This window comes from Biomphalaria glabrata, chromosome 10 (assembly GCF_947242115.1).
Source record: "Biomphalaria glabrata chromosome 10, xgBioGlab47.1, whole genome shotgun sequence".
NCBI classification, from domain to species: Eukaryota; Metazoa; Mollusca; class Gastropoda; family Planorbidae; genus Biomphalaria; species Biomphalaria glabrata.
Genome location: NC_074720.1, coordinates 13,276,130 through 13,291,657, shown reverse-complemented (window position 1 = coordinate 13,291,657; position 15,528 = coordinate 13,276,130). Strand labels below are relative to the sequence as shown.

The 15,528-nt window shown below is 35.3% G+C and overlaps 1 protein-coding gene across 1 annotated transcript; it reads left to right on the top strand.

The window, feature by feature from the left end:
* The first annotated feature begins 1,082 nt into the window (after positions 1 to 1,082).
* LOC106051587 (glycosyl hydrolase YngK-like) lies at positions 1,083 to 14,141 on the top strand. The gene is made up of 10 exons (XM_056044881.1): positions 1,083 to 1,274; positions 2,228 to 2,397; positions 2,873 to 3,042; positions 7,161 to 7,284; positions 8,793 to 8,924; positions 9,481 to 9,557; positions 10,078 to 10,160; positions 10,620 to 10,812; positions 12,125 to 12,251; positions 13,686 to 14,141. Exons 1-10 carry the CDS (start codon positions 1,217 to 1,219, stop codon positions 14,013 to 14,015), a joined length of 1,464 nt encoding a protein of 487 aa, XP_055900856.1. The 5' UTR covers positions 1,083 to 1,216; the 3' UTR covers positions 14,016 to 14,141.
* Positions 14,142 to 15,528: the final 1,387 nt, after the last annotated feature.

Here is a 15,528-nt window from a genome sequence, read left to right as displayed (position 1 = left end):
GACACTGCTAAGATGACTTTGTGACACTGCCAAGATGACTTTGTGACACTGCCAAGATGACTTTGCGACACTAAAAAGATGACTTTGCGACACTAAAAAAGATGACTTTGTGACACTAAAACGATGACTTTTTGACACTGCCAAGATGACTTTGTAACACTGCCAAGATAACTTTGTGACATTTTTAAGATGACCTTGTGACACTGCCAAGATGAGTTTGTGACACTGCCAAGATGACTTTGTGACACTAAAATGATGACTTTATGACACTACCAAGATAACTTTGTGACACTGCCAAGATGACTTTGTGACACTAAAAAATGACCTTGTGACAATACCAAGATTACTTTGTGACACTACCAAGATGACTTTGTGACACTGCCAATAATGACTTAAGTCAAAGAGTTAGTGCTGCAAAGCACCTCATATAAATTGATGCCAACTATCAGTTGATGTTTGAAAAAAAAAAGGCACGGAGAAAAGTTTTGGGTAGGTCTTCTGTTACAAATAACGAATGCTCAATGTTGATAGCGCGATCTGTTCGTTCTGGAAACTTGGAAGTAGGCAAACAATTAGTGAGCTTGCATTTGGCGGGAAACAATGGGGAACTGGCGGATTCAGGGAGAAGGAGTGGTGGCGAACGACCCAATTTATGTAAGAAATTTAAACTAATTTCAAATACATATAAGATATTTTTGATAATTTATCTCTCTTGTTGTATGTCCCCATCTCACAACTATTTTTAAAATACACAAACAATTTAAGCTTTTTTTTTTACTTTGTAAATGACAAATTCATACTATTTTATCCTCTCTTCATGCTGGATAGCTTATATTAAGATTTCTTTTTTGTATGGTTTAAAATTCAAAGTAATATTTGAGTCAAGAAAATGAGATTCATGACATTTGAGTTAAATAAGGTGACTCTAAAAAATGTAATCCCTTTTTTTAAAATTAAATAGCTCGATGTCTCGATTCAATCAACTGTGCCAGCGACTTGCACTTGACCTCATTAGCCAGATATTTATAAAGATGTATAATTATAAAATGTTGGCAGAAATACGCTTTAAATTTAGCAAATTGTTTATGTAACCGTATTTTGAATGGACGCGCGAAATGAGGTGTTTACAGTAATTTGATAAGGCTAAAGGGAGTTAAAGCATAATCACAACTTCAGATGTGCTGTGTTGTCACACGTTCGGCGGGAGTTACTCAACATGATTTTAAGCATATGTTGTGGCGTTTTGTTTACCTTGGTAACCACTGCTGAGTCAGGTAAGTCTTTAGGTCACATTCTCATGTGTACAAAACAAGGGATCTGTAAATCATCCGTATCTTAGTGCTAAATGCATTTCTTTAAATAAATTTGAAGTAATAAACAGATCGAGCTCGTGTTATAAATTTTGTAATGTGTCAAATTGTAATAATACGGTTAAATGAAAAAAAAAATCCCGTCACGGAAATTATTTTGAACAATATGACAAACTGAAAGACTGAACATGAAAACAAGCTAAATATATTTTAAAAAATACTTTAAAAATAAAAATAAAAAAAGCGTATCTTTAAAATGGGAAGAACCCCACATTTAAAACAATATATCTCAATAGTGTAAGAAGTATTTTCCTTTTGCTGCCAAATAAATTTAATTAATTTCCACCTTTTAATTAATAATTGTTTACTTTTTTTCCCAATTATTCATGTTTTGTTAGGAACAATGAATAGTTGTGCAAAGTTTCAAAAATTGTACCAGAAATGCTGACAGACATTCAGACAGAGTGACTTGATATAACCTTTGTAACAAATCAACAAACAACGTTTCAAAGTCTAGACGTAGTGAATTTTTAAAACTGTTTTCAACAAACAACGTTTCAAAGTCTAGACGTAGTGAAGTTTTAAAACTGTTTTAAAACGAAGCCATTGCTATTGTTGTTTTTATATTCAAATAATTAAAAAGCAATCTCTTTCTCACTCTCCCTCGCCCCCTCTCTCTTTTCCTTGTTCTCTTTCTCATTGTCTCCTCTTCCCATTCTAATTTTCCGCTCTTATTTCCACACACTTCTCTTTCTCCGCTCTTATTTTCAAACACTTTCTCCTCTATCCCAAGCACAATTAGTTCGGTTCCGTATCTTGAATACTTCTCAGTTATAATCAAAAACTTTTTCAGTTCCCATATAAGAAAAGTGTCTAAAATATTTTTAGAGTGCAGTGTTTGTCCATCTTTTTGCTAGCCTGCAGTGCGGGCCGCACCAAACATGAACTGCGAGGTGCCTGGATCGCCACAGTCAGCAACATCGACTGGCCAAAGTCCAGCTCAAAGACAACAAGTCAGAATAAAGATGACCTCACAGCATTACTTGATGCTCTGGCCTCCGAGACCATCAACGCTGTATTCTTTCAGGTTTAATGAATTCCTTTGGTTTTAGATTTCTCTGTTTAGTTTATACGAACAAAATTGAGTACGTTTTTTCTTCGTTGATACGCGTATCAACCACATAAGTTTCAAAGTGAATGAACAATCTACTTTATCTTTCTTAAGTACGTTGATCTAACATAACATTATTTGTATAGATGATGCAATAGATACACTTTTAGAACCAGGCAAAAATAAGAGAAAATGTTTCAGAGAAAGAAAAAAAATATACACATAAATAAATACAAATTAAAACATCTTTTTAATCTACATAACTGTTTGTGGAGGTGCTGGGGGGTGGTGGAGGATGTCCATTCCAGCGAAGTACCTCTGTTGTTAACTACTTTACATTGCACTTCAAAAAGCTCAAATGTGTGTGTGTGTAGGTATTGGAATGCAATGAATTGACCATTGAATGTATGTTCATTGTGTTAATGGACTCTCACTACTTTACAATGTACAGGTTCGATCTAATGGAGAGGCGATGTACAATTCGTCCATCGAACCATGGAGCCAGTACTTGACTGGACATCAGGGCACACACCCGACTCCTGCCTGGGACCCTCTGCACTTTCTTGTCATTGAGGCTCACAAGAGAAACATTGAGGTCCACGCATGGTTTAACCCATACAGGTCGACCTTTTATACATTTATTACACACATCAATATATATCTAACGTTATTTACTATAGGACTTTGTCTTTGAACAGTCTCCAAAGGTTATTGAATATAGACCTAATGTTTATAGACCTAATGTTATAGTGTTCTGGACAGTATCTTGTGTGTTATGTAAATCCACTACTATTTCATCAACTACTCTACATTAACCAAAGAACATTACAATTAATAAGATAACAAGACTTTCTACTTCTGTAAATGATGCAATTATTAACACTTGAGATGTCTCGTCTACTGATCCGTCGTTGCTTATCTGTCTCTAATACTAATCAATCTTCTTCTTAGCTGTCGCCATATTGTTCTTCATCTTCGCCTAGTCTCTCCTACGTCATTCGTCTGTCTTATTACGTCACTACTTTTACCGTCGCTAAAAAAACAAAACAATACACAATATATTTATCTACCAAAACTAACATACTCTCTAACTAAACTAGGTCACTACAATAGACCTAATGATATAGTAGGCTACTAATGTTATATAGCTAATGCTATCAAAGAGAAGTCTAAAGTTATTGAAGATTGTCGTAATGTTTTTGAAGAGAGGTCAAGTTTTATTGAATATGTTTAACATTATTTAAGACAGACTTAAAGTTATTGATGACAGGCTTAATGTTATTGAAGACAGTAATATCATTATTGAAAACAGGCCTTAAGTTATTAAACAAAGCCCTATAGTAATTGAAGACTGGTCTGAAGTTATCGAAGACAAGCCTTAAGTTAATAAAGGCTGTTATAATAGTATTGAAAACAGGTCTAACATTATGAAATATATTCCTAAGGTTATTTAAAACAACCTTAAATTGTTGAAGACAGGTTTAAAGCTATATAAGACAGGTCTTAGTTTATTGAAGACTGGTCTTAAGTTATTGAAGACAGGCCTCAAGTTATTGAAGGCAGTTTTTTTTCAACATAAGCCAAACTGTAGCTTTGTTATTTGAAGCATATTTCTATAGCAACTATTTAGTAAGTTTCCCTCCGAGGCATATAGGTTTCATTATCCAAAGAAATAACAGAAGAGCCATGCCACTTGACCAATAGTGAACAGCTATTGACCCAGCGGTTGAAAGCTTGGCATAGAACTGAGCTCATCAAATTTATGAATCAGGTTTAATACAATACAAAACGCTCACTTTGACTTTGACTATCAGCGGCCAGAGAAACTTTTGAAGTAGTTACTTCCGCTTTCTGAGTCCTTAGCCTTATGGAACATTGAGAACACATTCCCCCCAAAAAATTACTAGATTCTAGGTGTTTATTGGTTATTATAATAACTAATTCCTGATGTATTCACTAAAGTACAATCATTTTAAAGTATATGGTTAGAGAGCACACTTTTACCAAAGTGAAAACTAAAAGAACATTTTGAATTGTGACCTTTGGCTCAATGAAGGATTGGATTTTAAGTATGATAGCAGACTTTTGTGACATATTGCGGTCAATGGCAGATAAAATAATGTTAAACTCATCCGTAGCAATACTTATAAAAAGCACATCGACCTGAAGACTTCTCAAACGACAGATTATAAGGTACCCATAACAATTTAGTGTCATACATATTAAATATCAGAAATTTAAAAAAAAAAAATTAAAAAAAAATTTGTTTTACATTTAATATGAAATATTACGCAAAATGCAGGGGCCCCCAAAGAGGTCAAGCCCTCTGGCTCCCAAATGATGGCAAATTCGTAGCTACGCCACTGAATGCAATGTATTTTATACAATAACAATACTGTATTACGGCTTACTGGTCTCAAAATATCGACACACGGCGTAGCATACGCCGCTATTTTGCAGGGCCGGCCTTAGGCCACTGCAACCTTTACGACCGCAGTGGGCCCCGCACTTTTCATATGACCAGCGCTAATTCCAGGTTTAAATTATTAAATTAAACCATTTTAAAACTTATAACAGATTTCCCGCGTCCTCTTCATTTACCAGGAGCTCCTGGAAATCTACTGAAATTGGAAAATATACGAAAAAGTCATGTTAATCTCCGGAAATTATGAAAATCTTTTTAAAAACTCATACAAATCTCCTGAAACATATAGAAAAAAAAATTGCCAGTTTGGGGTGTCATTAAATATGGAAAACGCCAAGACTACGCGCGAAAAAAAACGACATTATGCAATACCCGAAATGGTGTAATCTGGTGAAAGAAGCTTCTCGCTCCTCAGACTAATAAAGAATTAGTTGACCTCAACAATTTTCGTAGATAGATTGCAACATTTGGTAATTCTTGCTATTGAGCGTGATCTATGTAGGAAATAGAAATTTTATGATATACTGTATGACTTTGCTACAGGCTAGGCTCGTAAAGTAATTCTGTACCTAGTAAAGAATGAATAAAATGCATAGACGAATTTATTTTCTAATACAAACTCTTTATTTTCTTTCACTTATTATTCGTATACCTACCTAAACTTGGCCCCGCGAAATCCGTTTCGCATAGAGCCCTATAATGGTTAAGTCCTGCTATGACGGGTGAATACTACTTATTCTCCCACCCCCTCTCTTTTTTTCGACGCTAAAGTAACGTGGGGTAACTCTAGTCCGATTTGAAGAAATAAAAGAGTGATCTTTCCATTACTTCTTGGTGTCCAAACTGTTGAGACATGAAGAGAATTATATATATATATATATATATATATATATATATATATATATATATATATATATATATAGTAGTTTATGCTATTCGGACACCTATAGGCCCAAATTTGAAAGTTTGACTTTGACAGCGCATTATTTTACAATGGTTTGACATAGAAAAGAAAATGACGTATCAAAATCTTCTTTAGTTAAAGGAGAATAAGGATGACTACTTATATTTGTTCCCCAAACCTATATTTGTTATTATATTTAAGGTCAAAGAGGCTGTGTGTTTTCATTTAAATCGGACACATTTGACCCACATTATTTGATTCCGGACACCATAATTTATTTCGGACAGTCTCTATATTTAGGCATCAATAAACTCAGATTTTAATTCTATATTAACATTAACTAAATTTTAAGATCCCCAGGCATAGCCCCTCACATGAAATCATTACGATGTTTTCAAACTATGCATAAATACGAACACAAAAAAAATAAAATATGAACACACTTATTCTACCAAAATTAGGTCACTGGAATAGTGATTTCTGCACCGACTTTTAGACTTATTTTATGTTTGTTTATTTTATGTGTGTTGAATGTTTGGGGTTTGCATGATTAGATGTGTGTTGAATGTTTGTGTTTTTTTTTGTTTATTAATTTAATAAATTTCTAATACAGATGATCTTTTGTAGTATAGTAGGCCCCTACAGGTTACGATAGCCATTCTTGCCTAACTGAATCCTCTATATTCTCTCTATATAAATCTAGATCTATCTAGTAGGTCTAGATATAAGCATTTAACTTCATTCAATGTACCAAGCTCACTCCAAACATTTGCCCATTTATTCTCTATTTAAAAAAAACAACAACAAACGAACAAATATAATATAAGATCATTTTTATTGATGTCCAAAACTGACTGTCTGAAATAAATTTTGGTAAGAAAATCGTAATTTAATTCGGACACCGTATTAATTTTTTTTGGTATGGAATTAGAAAACTTGGCTTATGAATCAAATAAATTAGCTCCAAAAACAGAATAAATATTGCCAGGCTCATTAGTATAGACTTAGCCAATCAAAAAATACAGTCTTAACTCTAGGAAGAGGTAAAGTCATCCGGGTAACATAGGAAAAAACAACAACCTGACTAACAAATTTGAAATTCGTTTTTCTTACATAAAAAGACAGCTAAATGGAAGGAAATTGGATCAGAATCATTGTAAAATGGACAAGCACATTATACAGCGCGCTAGTTTTATAATACAAATTAAAATAATTATTTAATGACCACAAAAAACAGCGAATGTCCGAATTCATGTAATGTCCGAAATAAATAAACTACTATATATATAATTCTTTACTGCCAAATTAAAATTAAGGAAACCAATCTAGACTTTTTATTTATGGCCAAACATTTTGTTTAATTGCGATGACATCCTAATGATCGTATCTCATGTAAATATTTGTCTACAGGGCAAGATCTGGTTCCACGACCACCACAGGACTGGCACCCAATCATATGGCCAGGGAGCTATCCGCCCACGCTCATCCGTACGGCAATTACATATGGATGGATCCTGGAAGCAAACAAGTTCAGGTGGAGTCCAATGAGACCAATCGTCATAGAGGGTATGGTCACTGATCTGTGACGTCGCAACCAAAAGTTCGTTGCCAAGTCACAGTCGTGACGTAAGAAATGTTGCTGGTCAGTGTTCAGGCTTTCATAACGATGAGTCTCGGTCCAACTCAGTTTAACACATTGACTGAAACACATTGACTGAAACACATTGACTGAAACACATTGACTGAAACACATTGACTGAAACACATTGACTGAAACACATTGCATTGACTGAAACACATTGACTGAAACACATTGACTGAAACACATTGACTGAAACACATTGACTGAAACACATTGACTGAAACACATTGACTGAAACACACATGGACCAACACACACATAGACTGACACATACATAGATTTAATAATAAATAGACTGACACATAGACTGACACATACATAGATTGAATAATAAATAGACTGACACATAGACTGACACATACATAGATTTAATAATAAATAGACTGACACATAGACTGACACATACATAGATTTAATAATAAATAGACTGACACATAGACTGACACATACATAGATTGAATAATAAATAGACTGACACATAGACTGACACATACATAGATTTAATAATAAATAGACTGACACATAGACTGACACATACATAGATTGAATAATAAATAGACTGACACATAGACTGACACATACATAGATTTAATAATAAATAGACTGACACATAAACTGACACATACATAGATTGAATAATAAATAGACTGACACATAGACTGACACATACATAGATTTAATAATAAATAGACTGACACATAGACTGACACATACATAGATTGAATAATAAATAGACTGACACATAGACTGATACATAGACTTTATCCTTATCCACTTGGATCGCAATGAATGCGTGGTTAATAGTCTCTTCATTAAATAAGTAAATAAAAAAATTGCTTAATAAACATGACATTTTTAAAGCAAAAAAAAAAAATATTTCTACTCAAAGATATATCTTTAAAACGCAGAAATAAACATACCCTTTGACAAATAAGTCGTCACACTCAACACTTGGTACTATTAATTCTATTCTATTTAATTTCGTAATAAATCTGTTACATCGTATTGTAATAATTTTTACCTTCACTTTTGTGTGTGCTAATAACAAAAATTGCTAAAATTACCAAAAAAGATTAATTTATTAAATGTAGGCCCGCTTCCATTCCTACAAGCCGCGACGCTAGACTATTAACCCGAGAAATTATTTAAACGCGACCAGAGATTTCGACAAAGAAGAATCTAAAAACTGAGTCGCTTCTTATAAGGAAATTTTAAACTAAACTTAAAACTAGCCGAATCTTATCTTATAAAATACAAAATAAAATAAAAATATAAAATACAGACGTTACTTAAAAAAAGATGATTACGTCCTACGAATTAAATGTTTTAGAAAAAAAAATCGTCACTTTTCCATTTTTTGACTAGTAGTGCTTCATATTCTACTTCCGGTGTCGTTGCAGGACCGCGTGAACGCTGTGGTGATGGATGTGGTGAACAGATATGACGTCGATGGTGTCCACATGGACGACTACTTCTACCCGTACCCAACGGCTGAAAGTTTTCCAGATACAGCCACATTCAATGCTTACAAGGTGAGAGGGAGACTTGGCAGTGTAGTCCTAGCCATTCAAACGTAGCACTACAGACTCAGCCTTGCATATTTAGCACAGAATACATAGCTTTGCAGAGATAGCATTGCAGACAGAGCAAAGGAGACAGCACAGAAGACACTTAAAAATTAGCACTGCGTTCATAATACAGAAGACTGCGCAATTAGCACTTTTATCATAGCACATAATGCTTAACACTTAATACTGCAGTTTTAGCATGAAGACTTAGCACTAAAGATGTAGCTCTGCAAAGCTAGCACCGCAGTTTAACCCAGCTAACCCTCTAGACGTAAAACTTCAGTCTTAGCACTGATTAATTAGCACTGATTACTAAGCACTGAAAACTGAATACATGTACTGAGGATTAAGCACTGGATGCTTAGCACCGAAGAATGTCTTTGAACTATAGATTTAGAAAGCAAAGAGAAATTATAAGGATTCAATGTGAATACGATCAATAGAGTAAAATAGACATTTAAACATAATACAATTAATAATAAAAAACATAAATTACGAATATTTGTATGTTTTTCTCCAGAGTGCAGGAGGTAACTTGTCACACAACGACTGGAGGCGTGAAAATGTGAATACTTTAATCCACAGACTGTCTACTAAGTAAGTGCAGTAGTTGAGAGATTTTGTTCCTACTATTTGACTATTTGCTAACAACTTTACTTTTACAAACTGGTTGAAATGTATACTTTATTTTCTGCAAATTATAAGATACAAAGTCAGATCACACGACACAGACACACAGGGTTTCAAATAGAGGACAGATAAAAAAAAATCATAAGTTTATACGTTCTACAGATTTTATTTTGTACTAAGAGAGAACTTCTGTAACTTCGACAGTTCTGTAAGTTCTTAAAAGTTTTGTACATTTTAAAACTTCATTAACTTTTAACACTTTTACAATTTTAGACACTTTATGAAAAATGTTCGACACCTCCGTGAATTTCGACACTTCTGTTACTTCTGACATTTTTGTTACTTCAGACACTTCAGGAACTTCTGAAAGTTCTATAACTTTTGACACTTCTGTAATTTCTGACTATTCTGTTTCTTTTGAAGATTCTGTAACGTTTGTCACTGCTATTTCTTGTGTCTTCTTTTATTTCTGTTACATCAACTTTAGCATTCATCACGCCAAACCTTGGGTCAAGTTCGGCATTGCACCATTTGGCATATGGAAGACTGGACATCCTGCTGGTGTCGTAGGTAAGTAGTATACAAAAATGATCATGACATCCACTTGGAAAGATTCCAATCATCCGAGATTCATTCCCTCAACTCTTTAAAAGTGCTGGATTTACCCATAGGCATTATGAGCTAGAGCTTAGGACCCCCAGCTCCAAAAATTGTAGTAAAGAAAAAGGTTAGAAATAATTGCCTTATTTAGATAACAAAGGGTCCAATATATCTCAAATAACTTAGGGCCTTGTTAGCCTACAGCCGGTCCTGCAGAGCTACCAAGCCATTCCAGGTACTTCCAAACTACTTTAATTAGCTTAGCTACGTTTGTTTACATGTTAATCGCATGGTTCTGACCAAGCACGCTTTGCTTTAATATGTGTCTACAAGTAAAAATAAACATGAGCAAATAAAATGTAAATGTCTGATAGTTCAGAAAGTGTGTTACATAAAAAAGTGGTTCTAATCTTGAACAATCTTCAACAGGTCTGTCCAGTGTAGACTCTCTACACGCAGATTCACGACACTGGCTGCACCAGGGTTGGCTGGACTACATCGCCCCTCAACTCTACTGGGTGATTGATGGGCCCCAGAGTTTTACCAAACTGATTGACTGGTGGTCAGACCCTGCCCAGAACCCAACACATAAACACGTGTACGCTGGTCTTGCCGACTACAGGTATATTATTTATTAATATTTAGCTGTAAATAGAAATTAGTTGTCGAAAAAATAAATTAAATACTTAAATATCCATTTAAAATAAAATAAATAGGCCCTATAAACAATCTAGTAGGGCCTATTAACAATCTAGATAGGGCCTATCAACATTCTTAATGAAAACTATTGGAGATTTTCCCATTAAAAGTTAGTCACAGTAATCTCCCATTTTTTAATACTTTAATGTTGTAGGTTCCCATTTACGCACAAAAATCTATAAAAACGCAATAAGAGAGATAAAGAAGAGAAATAGATATGAAGACATGTTGTGGCGGCCTAAAGGAACGTTACGAAAAACGTCAGAAAAAGATTGTGAGAAAGAACATTATGTTAAGGATGTCGTTTTGAAAGTACACTGTTGACAACTAAACATTTAAAGTTACTTTGTAAAAGTTTATAAATATTCATAAATTAGGTATAAAGTGCTGTTCATAAATTAGGTAATAAAGTGTCTTCATAAATTAGGTATAAAGTGCTGTTCATAAATTAGGTAATAAAGTGTTGTTCATAAATTAGGTATAAAGTGCTGTTCATAAATTAGGTAATAAAGTGCTGTTCATAAATTAAGTAATAAAGTGTCTTCATAAATTAGGTATAAAGTGCTGTTCATTAATTAGGTAATAAAGTGCTGTTCATAAATTAGGTAATAAAGTGCTGTTCATAAATTAGGTAATAAAGTGTCTTCATAAATTAGGTAATAAAGTGCTGTTCATAAATTAAGTAATAAAGTGTCTTCATAAATTAGGTATAAAGTGCTGTTCATAAATTAGGTAATAAAGTGCTGTTCATAAATTAGGTAATAAAGTGCTGTTCATAAATTAGGTAATAAAGTGTTGTTCATAAATTAGGTAATAAAGTGCTGTTCATAAATTAAGTAATAAAGTGTCTTCATAAATTAGGTATAAAGTGCTGTTCATTAATTAGGTAATAAAGTGCTGTTCATAAATTAGGTATAAAGTGCTGTTCATAAATTAGGTAATAAAGTGTTGTTCATAAATTAGGTAATAAAGTGCTGTAAAGTGCAAGAGAAACTATCACACAGCATTAAAATAGCTGGCTTATTAATACTTCCGTACTCTGAATGCCTGATAACACAAAACAAAAAAACAAACAATGTTCTATTTATGACTAGGTTTCCAAGAATGAAAGCCTGTAATAAGATAACCTTATAAGATAAGATGTGCACTTTGCTTGTGCGTGTTTGTCTTGATCTCAGTATTCATTGACTGCATCGTTTGGAACTAAGTCGTTCATTGTGTGTCACTTTGACCAGGGTGGTTGAAAACAACTGGAATGTGAATGAGATACTGCACCAGGTCCAGGCCACTCAATCAAGAACTGCCCACGACGTCTGGGGGGTCATTCATTACAGCGCCAAGCATGTGGAGCATAACGTCCACGTGAGTTACAGTTCCTTGTGTGAGTGGCATTGCTGCAGAGGCGTGGTTAATATTCTCGATAGGCGTGGTCAGTAGTGAAGGCTTGGTTAATTGTTGTGGATTGTGACTTTAGACCAGTTTAGACATGGTTGACTGCGACTTTAGACCAGTTTAGACATGGTTGATTGTGACTTTAAGCCAGTTTAGGCATGGTTGATTGTGACTTTAAGCCAGTTTAGGCATGGTTGATTGTGACTCTTGGCCAGTTTAGACATGGTTGATTGTGACTTTAAGCCAGTTTAGGCATGGTTGATTGCGACTTTAGACCAGTTTAGACATGGTTGATTGTGACTTTAGACCAGTTTAGACATGGTTGATTGTGACTTTAGACCAGTTTAGACATGGTTGATTGCGACTTTAGACCAGTTTAGACATGGTTGATTGTGACTTTAAGCCAGTTTAGGCATGGTTGATTGTGACTTTAAGCCAGTTTAGGCATGGTTGATTGCGACTTTAGACCAGTTTAGACATGGTTGATTGTGACTCTTGGCCAGTTTAGACATGGTTGATTGTGACTTTAAGCCAGTTTAGGCATGGTTGATTGCGACTTTAGACCAGTTTAGACATGGTTGATTGTGACTTTAGACCAGTTTAGACATGGTTGATTGTGACTTTAAGCCAGTTTAGGCATGGTTGATTGTGACTTTAGGCCAGTTTAGGCATGGTTGATTGTGACTTTAGGCCAGTTTAGGCATGGTTGATTGCGACTTTAGACCAGTTTAGACATGGTTGATTGTGACTTTAGACCAGTTTAGACATGGTTGATTGTGACTTTAAGCCAGTTTAGGCATGGTTGATTGTGACTCTTGGCCAGTTTAGGCATGGTTGATTGTGACTTTAAGCCAGTTTAGGCATGGTTGATTGCAACTTTAGACCAGTTTAGACATGGTTGATTGTGACTCTTGGCCAGTTTAGACATGGTTGATTGTGACTTTAAGCCAGTTTAGGCATGGTTGATTGCGACTTTAGACCAGTTTAGATATGGTTGATTGTGACTTTAGACCAGTTTAGACATGGTTGATTGTGACTTTAAGCCAGTTTAGGCATGGTTGATTATGACTTTAGGCCAGTTTAGGCATGGTTGATTGTGACTTTAGGCCAGTTTAGGCATGGTTGATTGTAACTAAACGGACTAAAAAGACAGATTTTATTTTTCAATAATCGGCAGTTGGCATCAATTTATTGGCGACAACGGATACATAAACACTATCTAATCAACTTGGATTGACTTGGCTGCATTTTGTATAAGTTGAGAGATTGAAGTCATTCCTTGTCCTAATTATCAATAGTATAGAATTTATTACTAAGTTGAAAGCCCATAGCATTGGGAAATTACAAGCTAGGGACACAGATTTAATGAAAGCAAGTTAATTGATATTTTATCTATTATCTTAGAGTTTGTTCACCACTTTGAAGTCGTCTGTCTACAAACACCCCGCTCTTCCGGACAAATACAGCTACCGGGGCGGGGTCCCAGCTCCTGCCGCCCCGAAGGTCACAGCCAGTGGACCCACTCTGGACTGGAGTGGTAGCAGTCATGAAAACGTCCGCTCCTGGGCTGTGTATCACAGCGTGGCAAACACCTGCACACTGGTCAAGGTCCTGAACGCCGCCACCACTCACCTGGATGTCAGCGGTCAAGGCGAGTACGTGGTGTCAGCGGTTAACAGGCTGGGGGAAGAAACTGACGGAAACCCCGTCACTGTGACAACAGTAGTGGGCTAAGTGAAATAGACTTTGTGTTACTGTTGTGGAAGTTTAGGGTCATACATTTATTTTTCAATGGTAACTGAATAAAAGAAAATATAAAATAGCTACGCTTTAAATCCACAATAAATGTTGTTCTTCATATATTGTGATTTGTGACACAGCTCTTTGTCATTATATGATATAATCTCCGTTATAGTAACACTAGTGGTCATCTAATATCTGTGAAGTAAATTTAAATTTGGCTGGAAAACGAGAACATATTTATCTTGAACAGAATATAGTTTTTTTGGGGTATTTCCGCAAGTAGACATTATTCATTAAAGAGTGTAATGACTTAAAGTTCAGGAAAATTTTGCGCATCGTCTTCTAAGTCTAGACTATATATATGTCTATGGTCTAGACCTAAAGGCCTATTATTGGAATGTTATAAAGTCTAGTAGATCTATACATTCAATAAACCAAGATGTCTTTCATGGGGCGGGAGGGATGTAGTGGGGTGAAACATGTCTTTTAGTGATTAACAGGCAAAGAATGGCTATTTTGGTGTAGCCATGTACAGAATAAAGCAAATGTGTATAGACTATGTTTTTAACAATTCCCCTTCATTCGGAAATGTATGGCTGGGTGGAGCCTGAACACGGCTCTGGAAAACGATATTTCTTGAAATGTGACAGGTTGCTGAGAGGTAAAGCAGTTGGCTTCCGAATGGGTCTCAAATCCTGGTGAAGACTTGGATTTTCAGTTTCGGGATCTTTAAGGCGTTCAGCTCTAATGGGCTTCTGGCCAGGGTCGGATCTAAGGAAAGACAAGCGGGGCCTCCAAATAAAAGAGAAAAAAATGTATCCAAATTTCGACGGATCAGAAACTTTTAAGTTTTTGTTTCTTTCTAAATTTTTGGTTTCGCATTTTTTCCTGCGGCAAAAATGTTATTTTTAAAGAAGTGTACGCTTGTAGCTTGCTCGGAGTAAGTAAGAACAGCTCTGGATTTACGACAGTGCGTGTCCCAAGGGTCTTACTCTCCACTTAAAGATAATTTTAACATATTTGAAGAACATATTAACCAAAGAAAAACCAGAAAGTCTGAACTATGTTAGAAAGCTGCGTCAATCAGCAATGAAATGAAATATACATTTCGTAAGTATCTTTTCAAATGAATCACGTCAATGTCTGGTAGAGTTGCTGGTAGAGTTGCTGGGTCTGTAACCTTGCTCGAAGGGTTTGTAAGGAACGTGAACAAGATCACGACGTCTTTGTGTAGTCACTCAATGAACTTCTCTGTCTCTTGTGTCTGTTGTGTCTCTTGTGTCTGTTGTGTCTAGTGTGTCTCTTGTGTCTGTTGTGTCAAGCGTGTCTGTTGTGTCTCTTGTGTCTGTCGTGTCTCTTATGTCTGTTGTGTCTAGTGTGTCTCTTGTGTCTGTTGTGTCTTTTGTGTCTCTTGTGTCTGTTGTGTCTTTTGTGTCTCTTGTGTCTGTTGTGTCTAGTGTGTCTGTTGTGTCTGTCGTGTCTCTTGTGTCTGTCGTGTCTATTG

Excerpts from the sequence above, each read along its gene's own strand:
- LOC106051587 (XM_056044881.1), top strand. The coding sequence starts at position 1,217 with ATGATTTTAAGCATATGTTGTGGCGTTTTGTTTACCTTGGTAACCACT. Across the intron at positions 7,285-8,792 it reads CTGGAAGCAAACAAGTTCAG|GACCGCGTGAACGCTGTGGT; the intron begins GTGGAGTCCAAT and ends GTGTCGTTGCAG. Across the intron at positions 9,558-10,077 it reads ATCCACAGACTGTCTACTAA|CATTCATCACGCCAAACCTT; the intron begins GTAAGTGCAGTA and ends CATCAACTTTAG.